Source organism: Neolamprologus multifasciatus, chromosome 22 (genome assembly GCF_963576455.1).
Source record: "Neolamprologus multifasciatus chromosome 22, fNeoMul1.2, whole genome shotgun sequence".
NCBI lineage: Eukaryota > Metazoa > Chordata > Actinopteri > Cichliformes > Cichlidae > Neolamprologus > Neolamprologus multifasciatus.
In genome coordinates, this window is record NC_140459.1 from 2,603,936 (window position 1) to 2,624,520 (window position 20,585).

At 42.5% G+C, this 20,585-nt stretch overlaps 1 protein-coding gene across 1 annotated transcript in view; it reads left to right on the forward strand.

Annotated features, from left to right (window-relative positions):
* Positions 1-3,956: 3,956 nt before the first annotated feature.
* Positions 3,957-20,585, forward strand: part of enpp2l (ectonucleotide pyrophosphatase/phosphodiesterase 2-like) — a 43,611-nt gene continuing 26,982 nt past the window's right edge. Inside the window, exons 1-17 of the mRNA XM_085149196.1 lie at positions 3,957-4,107; positions 5,888-5,993; positions 6,568-6,717; positions 10,432-10,557; positions 10,642-10,702; positions 11,671-11,768; positions 11,967-12,046; positions 12,241-12,360; positions 12,662-12,717; positions 14,399-14,464; positions 16,185-16,257; positions 16,360-16,468; positions 18,569-18,694; positions 18,783-18,814; positions 18,921-19,048; positions 19,316-19,394; positions 20,060-20,147. Of these exons, the coding sequence (XP_085005322.1) occupies positions 4,090-4,107; positions 5,888-5,993; positions 6,568-6,717; positions 10,432-10,557; positions 10,642-10,702; positions 11,671-11,768; positions 11,967-12,046; positions 12,241-12,360; positions 12,662-12,717; positions 14,399-14,464; positions 16,185-16,257; positions 16,360-16,468; positions 18,569-18,694; positions 18,783-18,814; positions 18,921-19,048; positions 19,316-19,394; positions 20,060-20,147 (1,516 nt within the window). The 5' untranslated portion in view covers positions 3,957-4,089. The remainder of the gene's footprint in view (positions 4,108-5,887; positions 5,994-6,567; positions 6,718-10,431; positions 10,558-10,641; positions 10,703-11,670; positions 11,769-11,966; positions 12,047-12,240; positions 12,361-12,661; positions 12,718-14,398; positions 14,465-16,184; positions 16,258-16,359; positions 16,469-18,568; positions 18,695-18,782; positions 18,815-18,920; positions 19,049-19,315; positions 19,395-20,059; positions 20,148-20,585) is intronic.

The window sequence follows — 20,585 nt, forward strand, 5'->3', positions numbered from 1 at the left end:
CATAATATAAGCTCTGGCGGACTTGGTTCTATGGTAGGTCTTAAAGGGTTAAGGATTTGACTATTTCTATGGGGGTAAGGGAGAGGATAAGTATAAGCCATAAGGCTTCAGCCTATTCCTTTTTCAGTTACTGTTTGAGTACTTTTATATGCAAACAGCTGTTCTCGCTGACTGTCTTTTCTATGTGTTAAAGTTAAATGGTGTCATTGGCACCTTAATGCAGTCACATAACTCTCCTCTAGTAAGTGAGCTGCTGGCTCAGTGCATGTGTAAGCACTGTTTAGGAAGCATCTGCCTTTCTGGTTGTGTCACACTTCTTCCTGCCTCTCCGGTTAGGCTGAGCTGACAGCGGCGCTGTGAGGCACGACAAAAGGAAGTTCAGATTCTGTAAGGTCAGCGCTTCTGTCCACAGCGTTCATGAGTCAGAGTTCAGTTCAGGCTGAGGAACATGAAGATTTGGCTGCAAACCGTCTTCTCGTCTCATGTTTGAAGTGTGAAGATTTGAATAGAGTTGAAATCCAAAAAACCTGCAAAGTTTTCATGAGTATTTGTTTATATTTGCATGTCTGCAAAGTCTTTTGAATATTTTCATCGTGCACTCAAATACTGAGATGAGCAGGGTAATTAAATATCCAGCCATCCTCAGCCTACGGCAGCAGGCGCCTGGTGACCTGAAGAATGAAATAAAATGCCTGTACACAAGAAGTGGATGTTTTTGAGCCTCATGCACCTCCACACTATCCGTATTATATGGATTATATATGTGTACATATGGTATATTTATGCTTATGCACATTCCCCTTTATTGTATCTGTAACATTAAACTTCTGTCGGTGCTACTGGAAACTGAATTTCCCGGAGGAGCCCACCCGAGGGATGAATAAAGTTCCATCTAATCGAATCTCACTGGTTTTGCTGCTGTGGTTTGTCCAGGTGCTTTGAAATTCAAGCTGTGGCCTGACCGCCATCAGCCCGCCGAAGCATCAAAGCTTGGCTCAGAAACAACCACGAATGAGGCGCAGTTTCTTAAAATGTTCTCAAATGTTTTGTCTTTTGTCTTCTTGTCCATGAAAACCAGCGTGTGTGCTTCTGGCACGCTGCCTCTGTTTGAATGCGTGCCCGTGCATATGTGACTGTTTATGTCTGTGTGTGGTCTTTGTAAGACGAGGATGTTCCCCCCCGAGGGGATGGACGTACAGATCCATTTCAAAGCCCGGAGAGCTCCCTTCCCCCAGTACGCCCCCCAACAGCAGACTGTCAGTGAGAGCAGAGCCTTTTGAAAGGCTGCATGTGCTGTTCAACATGGCTGAGCTGTGACTTTCTGTGGTGATCATCCAGCCTGACAGATAAACATCTTCTGAAGCCTCTCGCCCGCCGTACAAGGGCGCCATTAGAGGGAGCGCAGAGACGAGATAGCTTTGACTAACGGTGCTCTCTTCGTAGTGTTGTGTCTTCGTCCCGCTGTTTGTCTAACATGTGAATCACATGATTTGGCTGCGCTGGGTTGGTAAACTGCAGGCTTCAGGTATCTTTGAGCTTTCAGTCAGTTCAGTCAGAGAGACGGAGGCTGAGCTTCTGATGCTGGATCAGCCTTTTGTCTCCGGCTGAGACGTGCACCCTCTGTGATACAAAGTCCCTTAAATGTTTACGTGTGTTTATAAGTGTTGGCCATTAATCATTTATTACGTTCTGCCATGAATTTCAAGTAGATTCACATTCACTGAAACACAAAAGACTTTCTTTGTTCGGTAAATAAAAACAAAAGAAAAACAGGAGAGTACGCTGATGTGTTTGATGTCCTTGAACAAGTCAATAAATGTTGACCTGCAGCACATGACCTCTGACCTCTCCGCTGAAATTTGAGCACGTGTGTCTAAAGTAAAGGAAACTTATGAAATGTCCTCTGAGGTGTCTCACGAACACAAATCCAAACGTTTCTCGTCTTTACCTGAGGAGGAGGTTCACGGTTCTGCACACACAGCTTCTGGATAGCCTCTAATGGCCTGCTGTTGTGTGGTAGCAGGCGGGAATATCAGTGCACACGTTCTGCTAATTTGCAACCATGTTTTTCTTCTGATCTCTAAATGAAACACTAAGAATCGCTCCAGCACCTCCAGTGGAACGCCGCCCTCCTCGCCACCTAAGACACACGATGGACAGAGCTCATTTCCACATCTGGTGTGTTGGTGCCACATCCTGGATGAAACTCTACCTTCTCCTGTGAACAAAGAGGAACCTGAGGGGTGATTGTGTGCTGGTGAATTATTCCTGAGGTGTGTGAATTTCATAGTAAAAGAAAAGCCCCAAAAACTCGAAGCAGAGGCAAACAGGTTTACTTTACAAGCCCTCACTGCCCACGTCTTCACATAGATGGCTGTGGAAAGCCCATCCTTATGCACTGCAGTACTTTCCTGTTGAAAGTCATGGGCATTGGCTGCTTTGGAACATTTGCAGACAGAACATAAAGTGTATTCATGCAGGGAGTGTCCTCGCTGAGTGACGTGGCAGCTCTGTTTTACTGCTTTAGCCAAAATTCATTTTAAGAAATAACCAATGTTCAGCTCAACCTCCTGTTTGTGTTAAAGGGAAATATGAACTTTGTAGTTTGACAGAGCTTCAAAAACCCCGTCCTGTGGATTTTCCACAGTTTGCTGGTATTTTCAGATGATTTTCAGTATTCCACGAATAAAGACTGAAAATGTGGTGAAGCTGGAACTGCTTTCTGTTTTTCTGGACCGTCACAGTCACTGTGCGTTGCTCAGATTTCATCACCGGTCATTAGGCAACGCTAAGCATTTGATAAGACAGCATACAGTCAGTTTGGGACTTTGACTCAGTGCAACATTTCTCAGGAAAATTCAAAACTGCTTTGTTGTGCAACATGTGTCCACCACACTTTTCTTATTCCACAGCAGCTACAGAGAGCTTTAAATCTCAGCTGTCAGCGCTTATTACAACAAAGTCTGATCAACCTCACAGAAATCAATATTAATGAAACCAGCATATTCCTTTAGACAGTAAACGTTCAGGATCAAAGATTAGACAATTTATTTTCCCCGAGTGCCCCCCCCACACCCCTCCTCCCCCTCCCTCCCTCTCTCTCTGATCGCTTCAATGCTGCTGACTGTGTCGGACTCCGGAGCGTCACCCCGACCTGACGCTCTCTTGTACCACAGCGCAGCTGTTACCATTACTTCATCTCCTATTGGATCACCGAGAGGGGGGGGGAGGGAGGGGAGAGAGAGAGAGAGAGAGAGAGAGAGAGAGAGAGAGAGAGAGAGAGGGAGAAAGGGGGAGAGAGAGAGAGAGAACAAAGGCAAACAAGTGGAGAGAGAGAGAGATAGGGGGGAGAGAGAGGGGAGAGGGAGAGAGAGGGAGAGAGGGAGAGAGGGAGAGAGAGAGCGAGAGAGAGAACAAAGGCAAACAAGTGGAGAGAGAGAGAGATAGGGGGGAGAGAGAGAGAGGGAGAGAGAGAGAGAACAAAGGCAAACAAGTGGAGAGAGAGATAGGGGGAGAGAGAGGGGGAGAGGGAGAGAGAGAGAGAGAGGGAGAGAGAGAGAGAGAGAACAAAGGCAAACAAGTGGAGAGAGAGAGAGATAGGGGGGAGAGAGAGGGGGAGAGGGAGAGAGAGAGAGAGGGAGAGAGAGAGCAAAGGCAAACAAGTGGAGAGAGAGAGAGAGAGGGAGAGAGAGAGAGAGCAAAGGCAAACAAGTGGAGAGAGAGAGAGAGAAAGACAGGGAGAGAGAGAGAGAGAGAGAGACAGGGAGAGAGAGAAAGAGAGAGACAGGGAGAGAGAGAGAGAGAGACAGGGAGAGAGAGAGAGAGAGCGAGAGACAGGGAGAGAGAGAGCGAGAGACAGGGAGAGAGAGAGAGCGAGAGACAGGGAGAGAGAGAAAGAGAGAGACAGGGAGAGAGAGAGAGAGAGACAGGGAGAGAGAGAGAGAGAGACAGGGAGAGAGAGAGCGAGAGAGAGCGAGAGAGAGAGAGAGTTGGAGCCTGCGCGGTGCCTCATCGATCTGCGGAGGTGCACCGAGGACCTTCTGTCGGACGTTGGTCACATCTTTCAGAAGTAGAGCGACTCTGTGGAAAATGCTCGTGGGAAACTTGGTACGGTAAGACTGTGACAGTTTTGTTGGTTTGATTGCAGCGTTGTGTCGTTTTGCTTCATTTGAAGCGTTTCCCAGCTCCGCCCCGCCTGCCCTCTGAACAGATCGCAGGGCTGCAGATGTATCGACCTGAGAGCGACACAGTCGCTCCGCGCCTCATATCAGCGCAAACGCGCAAACCTGGAAGCTTCACTTTAAGAAAGAAGGCGTTACATAAGTCTGAGAAGTATCAATTATGCAGCAGCGGTGACTGCTGCTGTTATTTTTGGTCTGACTCACGCCGGGACACATGATGATGATGATGATGATGATGGATAGCCTCGAACAGCTCATTGTCAACAATGCCGCAGATTTGTTTACCTGTGGGAGGTAAAGGTAAGCAAACGCTTTAGGTTAACGCTTCCGCCGTGGATCACTCCCGTGTCCGTCCTTCAGGACGTGGGTTTGATCACCATCATCACTTTTATTATTCATTTTAGAATGAATTGAAATTAGCAACCGCTATATATTAAAAATGATTTATACCTGAATTAGTCATCAGTCACTGGATCGTCAGAGTTTAAAGAACACACCAGTCCGCACTGAGTTGACGTCAAAATACCCGGATAACATACTGATTTTGGCAACCTTGAGCACTCTGACACGATCCACAAGTCACGGCGCTGTATTGACATAGATTGTGACAGCTGTAGTGTGGAGGAGAAGTCACAGTACATCTAACATCTGGCCACATGCTGAGTTGACAGAAAATATCCAGTTACCAGACACATCTGGACCTAATTGGGCTACTTTGGGACTTTATAACAAGTGTTGTGTGTGCCTGATACGGCGCAGAAATGTTACCGCCGCTGACACATGACACGCATGAGGTTGACCTGCAGAGTCCAAACTGTCTGTCAAGGCCAAACGTGATCCGTGAGCCGCGGATGTGAGTCACATTTCAGATCAAACATTTGTTTCTAAACTCGGTGTTCAGGTCATGGTCTCACTTATGCTTTCACTTATGTTACTTCATGTAAGATTTCTACTAATTTGAGTGTTTTTATTGTCTAAAATATTGAATAGTAATAAATATCGTAATGGAAGAAGGAAACTCTGAATATGTAAATCTGTGTGAATCTTTTTTATTATTATTTGGGTAAAAGTGGAGACATCAGGTCAACATCTGCAACTGTATGTGGGTGTAAAAGTGCACCTGGTGCACATGGCACAGCAACGTGCACAACTGTTTAGGCTTCATCATTAACAGATCTTCGAGCAACAAAGTTGCCATCTAGTTGATTCTTCAGGGAAAGTCGTACTTGTCCAACTGCATGATTGTGTAATTCAGGGGTGGGCAACTTCAGGCTTCGAGGGCCGGTGTCCTGCAGGCTTTAGATGTGTCCTTGATCCATCACAGCTGATTCAAATGGCTAAATGACCTCCTCAACATGTCTTGAAGTTCTCCAGGGGGCTGGTAATGAACTAATCATCTGATTCACGTGTGCTGACACAGGGTGAGATCTAAACCCTGCAGGACACCGGCACTCGAGGCCTGGCGTTGCCCACCCCTGGTGTAATTAAACCTATTAAAATCATTGGAGCTGCATTAAACAAAGCTCCTGTCACCACTCTGAGCTGCTTTCACCTTAAATCTGGGTTTTAAATCATACTTTGGTAAACATCAGTACTTGTAAAGATTTGCTGAGCAGGATACTAAAGCTGTAGAGATGCTCCCAGCCTGACCTTTGACCTTGAGGAGTGGAAATGTGTTAAAAGTAATGCTCTCTGGTGTTCTGCAGGTAGTGGTTGTGTTCTGTCTGTGGGGCGTTGATGTCAGCAGAGCTTATGTGTTTCAAGCCAGCCGACCTTCAGAGGGAGGAGACAACCCGCCGTCTCATACTAAAAGTGAGAACACACTCGGTGTCTTAGCAACGCTTATTATGGGCTGTTGAGTTCAGAAAGAAAAGTCTTATAGCTGAGCTGAAGACTGATGGGATCAAATATGGTGGAAACTTTTATTTCTGCATTTTGACCAAAGTGACATCGATGTTTAAAATGTGTATTAAGTTACACCAAAGCATCAAAGCTAGAAAAAACACGAGCTAGTAGCTACTGTTGGTGTTTTGTTTCTCACTCTTATCATAGCAGCATAGATGTGAATATATATCTGTATGTACATGTTTCCTCCTTAATGAACAAAACTTCAAGCAGGAACGTGTTGCATTTATTTAACTTTAACTTCACATCAACAGGAGAGTTTTAATCACGAGTTTTGACATCGAAAATCTAGATGACAAAAAATGTTAAAGGAAAATTACTTTAATGTACCTTGAACGACTGTTATGGAGGCAAACTGAGCTAGAACTTGTGTCCTATGACTTCTCGATTTTGCTTAAAGACATAAAAGCACATTTTATATCAGAGCTGTACACCATTATACTTGATAAACGTTGTATGTGGGCCCTTCCCCTCCCTGTAGTCATTTCAGAGTGGGTCAGCTCAGCGGGCTCCTGTAAGGGGAGGTGCTTTGAGCTGGAGGTGGCCAGCCCTCCGGGATGCAGATGTGACAATCTCTGCAAAACCTACTACAGCTGCTGCTCTGACTTTGACGAGCACTGCCTGAAAACAGGTCAGTCTTCTACACACTCGCTCACGTCTCTCTTCGTTTCTTCACTTCCTGTTTTCTTACCCAGTCTGTGGCTCTTGGTCAACTGCATCGAGCTGACAATGTAAACCCTTAAAAGCAGTTTAGAGATGTGGAACAGCCAATCAGAGCGGTCTAATATTAAAAGTATAGATATTTACATATGCTTCATATAGTGTCTAACATGCCTACAAAGCTCGGGATGAGCACTTTCTCTTGTAACACAGGGACATTTAACAAAAGCCTAAATGTTAATTTTCATCTGATGCTAATTTAATTTGGTTGCATCACAGATAACTGTACGTTCATCTTGAAAACATGAAGTAAACAACTGGAACATTTAAAAAATCTTCAAATGATTTCAGCAACCATGAGCTTCTTGTGGGTCTTTTTAAAATAAAAAGTCAGCGTTGCCTGGGTATGGATCATCTGTAACACATTTTAGGACCCTTTGTTATGCAACAGAGATCTGAGATCTGAAAACGCTGGTTGGGAGAAGACAGTTAAACAGTGGAACGGGCTCATTGGGGACTCGGAGGCAGCTGAACGGCAGAATTTAGCTAAAGTTGAACAAGCTGTCGAGGCTGCTGGAGGCGAATGTGCAGCCTGAGATGGTCATGGACCCACAGAGACACTGCAGTACTTTCAAGGCTCAGTAACACAATGGTTTAATCAACAAGCTCTGTAGAGTTTGTACCACATGGCTAACGATCAGTGAATGGAGTGAACGTGCTGTGCAGGAGTCTGATTGCTGGATGGGTTTCTGCAGAACGAGGAGACTCTGTGGACTTTGTGACAAAAATCCTTTGAGATGCCAAATCAAACACAGAGCACTATGTGCTGTGAATAAGGGAACAGCTGAAAGTCATTTTTAATGTCGTTCACACCTACTAACCAGGCTGTGTGACGGTTCAGCATCGTTTAGTGTCTCAGGAAACGTTACAAATACCAGAGTTTTGTGAAAACTTTGTACATGATAACACATTCCTTCAGAAGTTTTGTAAACGCCTGAATGAAAGGAAAAAAACGCGTCTTAAACGGAGCCAGAAAGAGTAACGTTATGATGTAATCAGATTGAATTTGTTATGATGCAGCACGCTGATGTGTTTCCTGCTTTCATCTGAATTAATGAGGTAGGAAGCAGGTTGGTGCTGCTAATCAAATGCATGTATGTATATCCAGTGTTGGGGAGTAACGGAATAGATTGAAAAGTGACGTCATTCAAGGGTAAAACCGCAAAGAATTCTGGGAACTCGTGGCAAGAGGTACTAGCGCACGCAGGCTTTCAATTGAAATCAGTTACACAGCGATAAAAAGAAACACAAACTGTTAAGAAGCTGTTGTATTATTAACTGCAATAGCCGGTCGCATGACAGCCACGGGAAGCCGACGGGTAAAGAGATCGTTTTTTTTTTTTATCGGATTACGTCGTTGAAGAGAAATTATTCGAGCCATGTTTCTGAAGTAAAAAGAGGCGACAGATGGCCTGGATTGCAGCCATTCAAAGACCAAATATAACGTCCCAGAACATCCAGCTCACAGGTTAGTTTGCTCCAAACATTTCCACAAAGGTCAGTGTTTTGTAGTAGTTAATATGTCATTTTTTATAACATAATTGGTGATATAGGTTACAAGCAAGTCTGGCGCTGAACAGAAATTGTGGCGCTATGCTATCACTAATTGCCCAGTACGATTACAGCATACAATATTATTGTCACTGCTACATTTCTGTAATGCGAACCAGAAATTATTTCCACTACTAATTAATTACCGTTTAGCTTAAAGGTCCTATTAATAAACGGTTAACGAATGTGTATTTATGAAGACGATTTGTGAGACTGGTAAACTTATGATACGTACGATGGTCTTTCGTTCTACACGGTGCATTTCATGGTCCTGTACCCATCCGTCGGTAAACTGTTCCTGGGCTTGTTGCAGTGACCTGAAGTTACTAAACTTCATGAGTGTATGCACTCACTCCAAGAACCGTATAATTATAAATATGAGCGTGGTGAAAGTTGGGCAGCACGCTGACGTATTTTGTCCACTCCGTGTGCTCGTAAGGGTCTAACCCTTTCACTCCTTTGATTTTTTCCTCGTATCTTTTCTTTGCCTTTTCATCAAGTCTGTCTTTGTACAGACCGACATTGTTCTCCTTCGTTTTGTACATAACTTTTTTGGGGGGCAAAGAAAAAGCAAGAAGGTATTGGAACCGGAGAATGAACGTTTTGGACTGTTTTGCCACGAGTTACCGGCATGCAATGCGCGAAAGTCACGTGGTCTGTCAATCTCTATACATGTACCGCCGTTACGTATTTAAAATACAAAATATGAGTAACTGTATTCCGTTACAGTTACAGTTTAAAAAGGTGGTATTTAGAATACAGTTACTTTGTTGAAATAAATGGATTACACGGCGGTACTTCCCTGTTTCATATTGTGGCGGGTCAGGACTGTTTGGGTTTTGTTTGACAGCTACGTTCTGTTGTTCCAGGCGGCAGCGTTACGGTTGCCATGGTTACAGGGCGACGCTCTCTCTCTGCGTGTTTCCTGGGTGAGAGAGCGCCTGTTGTTGTTGTGCTAAGCTAACAGGCAGAATGCTACAGATATAGCTCTAAAGAATGTAGCATCATGGGCAGTGTAGTCCGTGCTGCAGGGAGAATGGACTGCCATACACGTTATGTGTCTGTGAGCGAGGGAGGGAGAAAAAGGAAAAGTACGAGCTGTCATCGAGCAGAAACGGGAGCTGGAAGCATGTAAATATAATAATAACCACTGCAGCCAAGAAGAGAGCCTGACGAGCCCAGTTGTAAGTAAGCTATTAAGACTCGACTGTACGTGTTCGTGTTTTCCTCTGAAACAATAAGTTCCGTTGGAGCAGCCTTTCAACACCTCTCTCTGTCTCTGCTAGCAAAGTTGACCCAGACAACAAAGTAAAGCTAGTTTTCAGCTACGAGCTGACACAGAACCCACCGTATTAGCCAGAGGTCCCTTTACTACAGTTCGGAGCCGCGGACCTTCAGTAACAGTAATAAATCACAGCAATACATTCATGTAGTTGTAAACAGCATGATAATATATTAAGTAATCCAAAGTATTCAGAATACGTTACTCTCATTGAGTAACATAACGGAATACGTTACAGAATACATTTTGGGGCATGTATTCTGTAATCTGTAATGGAATACATTTTAAAAGTAACCTTCCCAACACTGTGTATATCTCATCACGATGTCACCATCTTCCCAGGAGTGGATGTCTCTGCTCAGGCTAACTGCAAAACCCCCAAAACAGAACAAGAGCTGGAGCTCAGAGGCCTCAAACTATTCATTTCATTCACATGTTAAATGTTAAAGGTTATGATATTGTGCCAGGATAGGACTCTAATCTTTAAGAAGGAGCATGGCAGCACAGATTAGGTCTGCAAAGTTCTATCTGAATATACCGAAGAAGAAAAAGATCATTAAGAGATCTGTGCTCAAACAAATAACCATCAACCTCAGTCAACTGGAGCAGTGTTGCAAAGACGAGTGGACCAGTGGACCAGACTAACTTAGGTTACTGCTGCTGAAGTTGCTTCTACAAGCTGCTGAATCATTGCATGTGCTGAGATTTTCAAAGAACTGCAGAGAATCCTGTGAAAATGTTATTTTTCACACACAGAAATAATCAATGAACTGACTTCCTGTTTGTGCTCAGAGGGAGGCTTTGAATGCAAACCGGAACGTTGTGGGGAGGAGAGGAACGAAGACCATGCCTGCCACTGCTCAGAGGACTGTCTGGAAAAAGGAGACTGCTGCTCAAATTACAAGTCCATGTGCAAAGGTACATATCAGTATCATTTTAACTGAGTGACATGGAGATTAAATTTACTGTAAAGCATGTGATGTACTGTGGTTTCCTCACAAGGTGAGACTTCATGGCTGCAAGAAGAATGCGAGGACATCAAGAGTCCTGAATGCCCTGCAGGGTAAGATCGATGAGCAACCATCCATCCGCTTATCCTTTTTCAGGGTCGTGGGGGCGCTGGAGCCTATCCCAGCTGTCTCAGGGTGAGAGGCAGGGTACACCCTGGACAGGTCGCCCGTCTAACACACACAGAGACCGACATCCATTTGCACTCACATTAACTCCCGCGTTCACACCTGTGGGCAATTTAGAGTTGCCAATTATCCCCACTAAGTGCATGGCTTTGGATTGTGGGAGGAAGCCGGAGTACCCGGGGAGAAGCCACACAAACACGGGGAGAAGATGCAAACTTCATGGAGTAGGGATGGGTATCGTTTAGGTTTTATCCGATACCGGTGCCAAACCGGTACTTTTGAAACGGTGCCGGTGCTTAAAGAATGGAGAACACAAAATTGGTCCAAAAACCTCTCATGTTTAGCTGTTTTCCACTTTTTCTTTGGTCATTTTAGCCTTTTTGGCCAGAGTGAAGGGAGTATCTGCCATCAAACAAGAAGACAGCTGCATGTAACTATGATGGTGTTTGCTAGTTCACCTTACATGCATTATCACACAGTATCAGCTTAAAGCACTTGTTGCAGCTGCTGAGTTTGCATCTTTTGCTGTGAAGTACAGCCAGACTTTTGACCGCTTTGCCTTGGACATTTTTAATCTGTAGCTCTGCTCTAAAAGAACGTACGTACCTGGACCCGCCTACTATCCTCGGAAACGTAAAATGATTGGCTAGAATCTAAAGTGTATCACAGCTCAGGAAAATAAAGCACCGAAATGTGCGCTGCTTTTCGGTCTGGTTACTACCGTTTATGATACCGGTACCCATCCCTACCGTGGAGTCTGATGACTAACCACATCTCCAAAAAAAGCATAATGGCTCCACGTCTTCTATAGAAACCTGAAACACCATTTTGGAGGATAACTGCAGTTTGGTGATGTTACCAGATCAATCAACTTTGTCATTCTTGTGCTTCTCAGCTTCGTCCGTCCTCCTCTCATCATGCTCTCGCTCGATGGGTTCAGAGCCTCCTACCTGAAGAAGGACCAGTCTGTCATCCCAAACCTTCATAAACTCAGTATGTCTTCTTTTTAACTTCATCTGTATTTAAGTGATTTTTACAGAGCCAACAGTTTCTGTATGACCTTTATTTCCTCTTTGATGAGTCAAACATAAAGCCTAGTTACTTGTATCATCCTGTAAAATGCAGCTTTCACAACTCTTTACTTTTTAAAATACAAAATGTAACAAAAAGTTTCCTTTTGTTTCCCCTCAGGAGGATGTGGTACGTCTACGCCGTACATGCGACCAGTCTACCCATCAAAAACATTCCCAAATTTGTACACCTTAGCCACGGTGAGTGAGCCAGCATATTAATGGATGGTTCATGTTAGAGTTACAGTAAAGCTAGTCTGTTAATGAGTACTCTGTCTGCAGAATGAGCAAACACAAATGTTTGCAGTGTGTTCAAAATGCCCTCACACTGCGCTCGTGTTGGACTCAAGCGTAGGACTCATTTTTAAAACAGTAAATGTGCCGTCTGTCTGCAGGGCCTGTACCCAGAGTCCCACGGGATTGTGGGGAACACCATGTATGACCCGGACTTTAACGCCACGTTCACACTGCGTTCCAGAGAGAAACTGAACCACCGCTGGTGGGGCGGACAGCCTGTGAGTCCAGTCTAGAGTCCAGTGCAGGACAAAAAGCAGGCGTAGCTCTTAAAGCATAAAATGCAAATGTAAAAAAGCGTGCTTCTGTAAATACTGGTGTTTGTACGTGTGCTGGAGCAACATTTGTAAGTACGCAGAGTGACACAAAAGCCTGAGAATATTGAACACATTTGTGACCATTTTGTCAACATTTTCTCTCCATAGATTTGAAGAGCTTACGTAATGTGTTAAGGTCACTTAAAACACTTTAAGAGGACCGTTGGATTTCTGGATTTCATCTCCTTTTGTTTCTTTTTTTCAGATCTGGATCACGGCTGAGAAACAAGGAGTGAAACCAGGCACGTTCTTCTGGCCTTGGTACTTAAGTTAGTACTGGAATGTTTTTCAGTAGCTTTTGATATCAGACTTTACTGAGGAGCAGAGATGGGCAGTAATGTGTTACTTGTAACATGTTACTGTAATCTGATTACTTTTTTCAAGTAACGAGTAAAGTAAGGGATTACTATTGCAAAAATGGTAATTAGATTACCGTTACTTTCCCGTAGGAGCGCTGCGTTACTGCGTTACTAAAACCGCACCAGGGTAAACCTCCGCCTACCCCACTCCTGCTTTACAGGTGAAAATAGAGCAACAGGACCGCTAGTCTTTGACTTTATTTATTTTCTGCTGTGTTTTACTTGCATCTATTTGAAAGACTGAGTGTAAACACACAAAAATAATATTTTATTTTATGTGCTGGAATGTGCAGAAAATAGGTTTAAATATTAAACTAATTTCTTCCAGTCAGAGAATGTTGCAGATAATTAAATTTTTGCTTGATGCATAAAGTTAAAAGATTAAAACTAATAAAACAAGTTTTAAAAAGAGACTTTTCCATTTGATTACATTTTGTATGATGATTATGCAGAAAAAGTAGAATTGGGCTGAAAGATCTATCACTTTATCACCTATTCAGGTTGTAAATCGTGTTTTTAAAAAGTAACTAAGTAACTAAGTAATTAATTACTTTTGAAAATAAGTAATCAGTAAAGTAACGGGATTACTTTTTGGGGGAAGTAATCAGTAATTAATTACTGATTACTTTTTCAAGTAACTTGACCAACACTGCTGAGGAGTCACTTCCACTTTTCCTGCACTACTTATACATTCTTGATATATTTTGTGTTGATTTTCTTTAAATGTCCGACCCTGGATCTCTCTTAATGAAGTGCCCCCTCAGGGATAAGTGGGGCTGGAGCCTATGACTCGTTTCATGGGGCAAACAGCTGGGTACAGCCTGGATGCCAGTTTGTGGCTGGGGAAGTGGCTTAGGTGTGGATGTTGCCAATTTAGGGAAACAGTACAGAAAGGAGACATGAAGCTGTTGTTCATTGTGGTGAAATCTTTCTACTTGCCAAATAACACAATAATGCACTAAAATAAATAAAACTCAGTCTTTGAGGAGAAATAATGAGGGAGGTTCAGGGAAAAAACAACAAAAATACACTTCAGTAGCTGAAAAACTCTTGAAGATTGAGTCTGAAGCAGTGAGGAGAAGTGAAATGATAACGGGATACTGGGCAGAGTCAAAGATTTTAATTTAAAAAGCAAGTATTAAAATGTGTGACATGATCGAGCAACAGTGCTTCTCTGATGCTTCGTGTAATTAACTACAAACTGTTAGTCTGAGCAGCACAGAAGTAAAAGAGGAGCTTTTGATTTTGATCTGACCCGATGAACGAGCCCAGCTCGACCGACAGGCACGAAGCAGACAGGTTCATGTCAGCGAGTATCTGCATGACTCAATGATCACGAGGGCTACACATGAAGATGCGCACTAGTCACATCCTGAGACAGACAGACAATGGGACAATACTCCTACACAGTCCGTCACAACAAAGGCCATTGAAGAGTCCGAGCAGTCAGAACAAAACGGCGTGTTCATCTGCTGATTTACATTCAAACCATCAGCCTCAGCTATTCGGTGACAGAATAAAAAGTGATCGTCACGCAGGTTTTGTCATTAACATTTTAATCATCAGCTGATTCTTGTTTTCAGGGTGATTCCCCTTGAAAGGAGGATTTTGACCATCTTGCACTGGCTGCACTTGCCCGATGATGTCAGGTGCGTCCATATCTTTTTTACTTACTAAACAAAACTGCAGCACTCGTGTAAAGTTTCTCTCACGTCAAAGTTTGTGTGTTGATTTCATGATTATCTGGTCGATGGTCCGTGCAAGCAGGATCAGAATCAGGATCAGAGGATTGTCAAAATGTGTGAAATTACAACTGGAAATAATATTTAAAAAAGGATACATGTTAGGGATGCACCGATACCGATACTGGTATCGGGTGTCGGGGCCGATACTGTAAAATGTGTGTGTACTCATACTTGTAAAAGTTAACCGATACCAACTTATTTCATTAATCAGAGGGTGGCTTGTCATTTCTGTTGTAGTTTTTTAGATTGGCCACTAGGGGGCCAATTATTATTTTATTTATTATTTATTTTATAATTTTTTATATTTTATTATTTATTTAATAATAATTATTTTGTTTGTTTGTTTACAATATGGACACTCTGCAATTAGGGATGCAATGATACAATTTTTTTCAAACCAATACGATACCGATACTTGGATCTGAGTACTTGCTGATACAGAGTACAAAAAACGATACTTCTACCACACACACACACACACACACACACACACACACACACACAAATACAATTAATTGGAAGACAGGTTTTATTATATTCCCTGCCGATAAAAAATAAAATCTTAATAAAAATGACCACAAAAAAATTTCAAGTGAAAAATAAGCACTTCTGTTAAATTATTGCAGAGTCTCCACATTGTAATTTAACAAAATATCACTGAACTATTGGCACTGTCTCGAGCTTTCAGAATAATAAATAAACACTTCTGTTTGGAATAAAATAAATACAAATTAGGTTTGAGAATAAAATAAACTTTTAAATTATTGCAGAGTGTCCATATTGTAAACAAACACACAAAATAATAATTATTAAATAAATAATAAAATATAAAAAATTATAAAATAAATAATAAATAAAATAATAATTAGCCCCTAGTGGCCAATCTAAAAAACTACAACAGAAATGACAAGCCACCCTCTGATTAATGAAATAAGTTAGTATCGGTTCATGGTATCAGTTAACTTTTACGAGTATGAGTACACACACATTTTACAGTATCCGCCCCGACACCCGATACCAGTATCGGTATCGGTGCATCCCTATCTGCAATAATTTAAAAGTTTATTTTATTCGCAAACCTAATTTGTATTTATTTTATTCCAAGCAGAAGTGTTTATTTAGAGAGAAATAGAGAGAGAACGAGACTGCAGATTTAAGTGTATGTAGAGCTAGTCTGGGGTCAGAAGCTGATAAGTGTCAAGTGGCTTTTATGGTCATTTCAACCATGCACAGTGTTACAGTACAGAGACCCTGGTGCTACATATGACATATAGCAGTGTAATGTGCAAACACTGCAATAAAACAAGACAAGACAGTGAAACAGCAGACAGAACAGGACGACACAGAAACAAGACAGTGCAGTGGAAATGTGCAAAATACTGTTGCATTGTGCAAAAAGTAGCTTGGTGTCTGAAGGGATGCTGCAGATAAGTGCTGGGTAGTGACGTGCATGGAGTGTTTGTACAGCTCGGTGTGTCAGCAGGTGAAGTAGGTGTTTGTGTTTCTTCTCTGGTTGTGCGTTCAGGTGAGATGCTTGAGATGTTTTTTTTCTACCTTGTTCAGTCATCACTGTTCCATGAAAAGTGTCTCACAGCACAACGTTTCCTTTGTCGTGTCTTTCCAGGCCGTATGTTTATGCTATCCACTCAGAGCAGCCCGATGCCTACGGACATCGAATGGGTCCACTCAGCAGTGAGGTGAGCAAGGCCTGAAGATGCTCTAAGAGTTCTTCACTGCAGGTGCGATTAATAATATGCAATAATCAATCATTTTGGTTTCAATTGAAATGTTGTCCACAGCTGGACAACCCTCTGAGGGAAATCGACAACATCATTGGTCAGCTAATGAATGGACTGAAGCAGATGAACCTGCACCGCTGCATCAATCTCATCATTGTAGGAGATCACGGTACGAGCTCCACACAAACCTGCTGAATCAGAGGATTTTGTCTAATTAACCCTTTTATTACAGTTCTTGTAAATGCAGCAATGATTAGACAGTCCTCTATGTTTGTACTTGGAGGGAAGAGCTCCTTTACAGAGTAAGATACCTTCTTTAGAGCCTTTACTCCTTCACTAGGAGGAAGGAAAAGTGCTCAGGAAGTCCCCCAGCAGCCTGATCCTGAAGCCTCATTAATAAATAATGTTTCAGGGTCACCTGATCCAGGTATGAACTGGTTCCAGTGGAGAGAGCCCTGATAGCTGAAGGTTCTTCTACTTCTAGGTTGCAGCCTGAGATGGAAGTACTCTATTGGAATAATACAGTTATGGTGCTTTATCGTCCCAGAGAGACTTTTAAATTCAGTCTTGACAGGGAGCCAGTGTTTTTGGAGAAATATGATCTCTTTATTTCTCTTGCTGCAACAACTTTGGATCAACTTTGAAGGGTTTCACTGAACTTTTTTGGACAGCCTGGAAACGAGCAATCGCAATAGTCCAGTCCAGAAACAACACATGCATGGACTAGTTTTTCAGCATCACTCTGAGATGGGATGTTCCCAATTTTCGCAATGGAAGGAAGAAGTTATGCACAGACTTTTTATATGAGGGCTACGGGAGAAAGGATTGGTCAAAAATGACTCAACATTTCTACAGTTTAGTTTAATTCAGTTCACTTTTATTTCTGTAGCATCAAATCACAAGAGCAAACACCTCACACTGCTTTTAGTATGAATAGAGACAATATGACAGAGAAAACACCAAATATCAGATGGCCCCCTATGAGCAAGCAGTTGGCGACAGTGGAAAGGAAAAACTCCCTTTTAACAGGAAGAAACTTCCAGCAGAACCAGGCTCAGGGAGGGGCGGGGCCATCTGCTGTGATTGGTTGAGGGTGAGGGGAGAAAAACAGGATTAAAGAAACACTAGATCTGACCTCTTCTAGTTCTGGTGGCCACAGAAATCATGAGTTACATCAGGTTTGATAGTCTCTATTAAAACTGTTGAAAGTCACATGGTTCTTTTAACCCTTTAAAGCCGGTCAGAGCAGCACGCTCTGTTTTGCGTAACTATTTTTAAATCCCGGTAGCTCTGCAACCACGTAAGCTAGCGCAATAATTTTTTTTGCATATGAAACCGGAGGAGTTGTACTTACATCTTATGCCATCAGCTTGTCCTCGGTCACAGTTTCCTTCCACATATAGTTTTGCAAAAACTGCATAAAAAGCACTTGCAGCAACAAAAACATAATATTCCAGAAACACGCTTTGCCGATCCAATCAGCTGTTTGTAACACTTCCTACATTGGGATAGATGTCAGTGCGAACTTTTGCATGTCCGCCATGACCTGCCCGAAACCGGAAGTGACGTCATTTTCGCGGAAATGTAGTTTTTTTTACCATCAGGGCCTCATGAGCCTATACTGGTGTTTTTAAAAGTTATCTTTGACTTTATGACTTTCTGTGTGGTTTCTGGGATGCTTAGGACTCATATTGCACTGCTGGAAATAGTTTATTTTGATGCATATGCTGCTTTTTTGCAAATTTGCACTATAATATTTATTTTCGTTTTTCCTGCAGTGTATATAAAAATTGGTGTATTTCAAAAATAAAACTATGAAGACACTCAAAATAAATTTCCTGTGGTGGGAAACTATTTTGTGCAACTTTTTTGTATTTACAGTTTTGAGGGATAAGCCTCTTAAATTTCTCTAACTAGAAATATATGTTAAAAAACAAAAACGATTTTCAAATTTTTTGTAGTTTATTGCACTTTTTTACAATTTATGTAATTACTATGCACTTAATGCAGACATATTATTAAAATCTGGGCTGTAATGGTTGTATTGATGTATAGCAACTTGAAATGCTCCCAAAAATGGCTCCACAGCATGTAAACATATAATATAAGCTCTGGCGGACTTGGTTCTATGGTAGGTCTTAAAGGGTTAAAAGACACACAGGTTCCTTCACTTGGCGTTTACTCTCAGTGTCAGCACCACAAGCATGACACGTTTGGTCACATAACTTGTGTACGTCGAGAAGTTACAGATGTCACTGCTATGTCTCAGGGATGGAGGAGGCCCACTGCGACAGGACAGAGTTTCTCAGCAGCTACCCACTCAACATAGACGAGATCATGCTGATCCCTGGCTCGCTGGGCAGAATACGACCCCGTGAGCCAAAATCGACCACGTGTAAGTCCGCACGTTTAAATAGCACACTGTGACACATGCTTTTTTAGATGCAAAACCTGCTTTATATTTCTCAAATTTCCATTTCCAGATGACCCAAAAATTGTGGTTGCAAACCTCACTGTAAGTAACAAATATATGCGATCACAGTACAGCCTAAAGCAAACGGAGACGCCCAGCGGTTCGCTGTGTTTGCAGGGGTCGTTCACCTTTGTGTTTACTGTTTCAGTGCAAAATGCCAGCTCAGCACTTCAAGCCATACCTGAAACGGGATTTACCCAAGAGGCTTCACTACGCCAACAACAGACGGATTGAGGATGTCCATCTGCTGATGGAGAGGAAGTGGCACATTGCCAGGTAGCCTGTGATTCTAATCGGTCAGAAACGGTGTTTTAACTACCAATAAATCGAGATCTTATCAAGTCTGAGGAATAAATAAGATGATTACAAAGGAAACTAGCAGCCTCAGTGACCTCTACTCCCATTTTATGTTTAAATGATGTCTGGTTAAATTTGAGGACTTTAAGTCATCCAGTTCACTGATATTTAGAAAGTGAGATGAAAAACCACAGACTGACTCAGTGCCTGCATGTTTGTGACTGACTCCATGTTTGTTGTTTGCAGGAAAATGCCAGAAAAACCGAGGACTCGATGTGGTTTCTTCGGTGATCACGGCTTTGACAACAAGATAACCAGCATGAGGGTACTCGTGTGTCTGCTGTTTGCTCCTTCTGTGTTTATATGTTAAAGGCATCGCGCGTCAAGCTTGGTTTGTTTGAATACCATTATGAGTACCGCCATCTTGGGCTTTCTGAGCCAAAGGTTACCATGTAGCATTTTTTAAATCACACAGCGAGCCAGAGTACCTTAATATGCTAAACACCAGCAGCTCTACGAGCAGCTCAGTGGCTGAACCAGGTGAGTTAAAGCCTGACATGTAGCAGTTGTAGGTAAACAGAATTTAAATAGTTGAAGACAGATGTGTTGTCAGTACAGATGTGATTGTTAAAGAACGTAAAGAAGCCCATCTGTTATAAAGTGGCAGTTTATCACAGAAGCCCATGATTGACTGACCCTTGATGATGACATCAAGTGGTGGCTGAAGGAACTGCAGCTTTTGGAATCTAAGGTTCATTTTCAGCCCCAGAGGTTTCTTCTTGTTCCACACGGAGTATTGTTTTGAGAAAAGTAGAATTTGAGAGAAGGGCAAGAAACATGGCTGAATATTACCTTATAATTCATGATGAGGAGTACATCTCTCTGATCTGATGTCCACACGATGGTTTTTCATAAAGTTTGTTTGAAAACTCCACGAGTTGATTTCACTGTTTGACTTTTTTTTACATGTTTCTTCTTTTTTGCATGCAGACAATCTTTATTGGCCACGGGCCAAGCTTTAAATTTCAGAAGATGGTGCCGGAGTTTGAGAATATAGAGTTATACAATGTCATGTGTGGTAAGAAATTTTTTTTTTTATCTTCTTTTGAATACGAGAAAATATGGTCTAGATCAGGGGTGTCCAACTCCAGTCCTCGAGAGCTACTGGCTGTATCCCAATTCAGGGTCTGCAGCCTTAACGGTCCACAAGGGCCGCGTACTTAAAGACTGCTAAGGCCGGAAGTGCGAGGCTTGTGAAATGGGACGGCGTAGCCTCTGTTGCGCTGCCCAGGTTGCCTAGCAACCATGATACTAACAGCTGGAAACGTTTCATACAGCTTTGTTTGACAGAAATGAAGGAGAAAATCTTTTGTTCATTTGTTTGTTTGTTTCTACATGAGCTTTGATCATTCTCTGATTAAGCTCAGCTATTGAACGGCGTATATTTTAAAGTAAAGGCTGTAAAACCAAGTTAGTACAAACGTCACTAATGTCACATGACTTTGCTGACATGTGG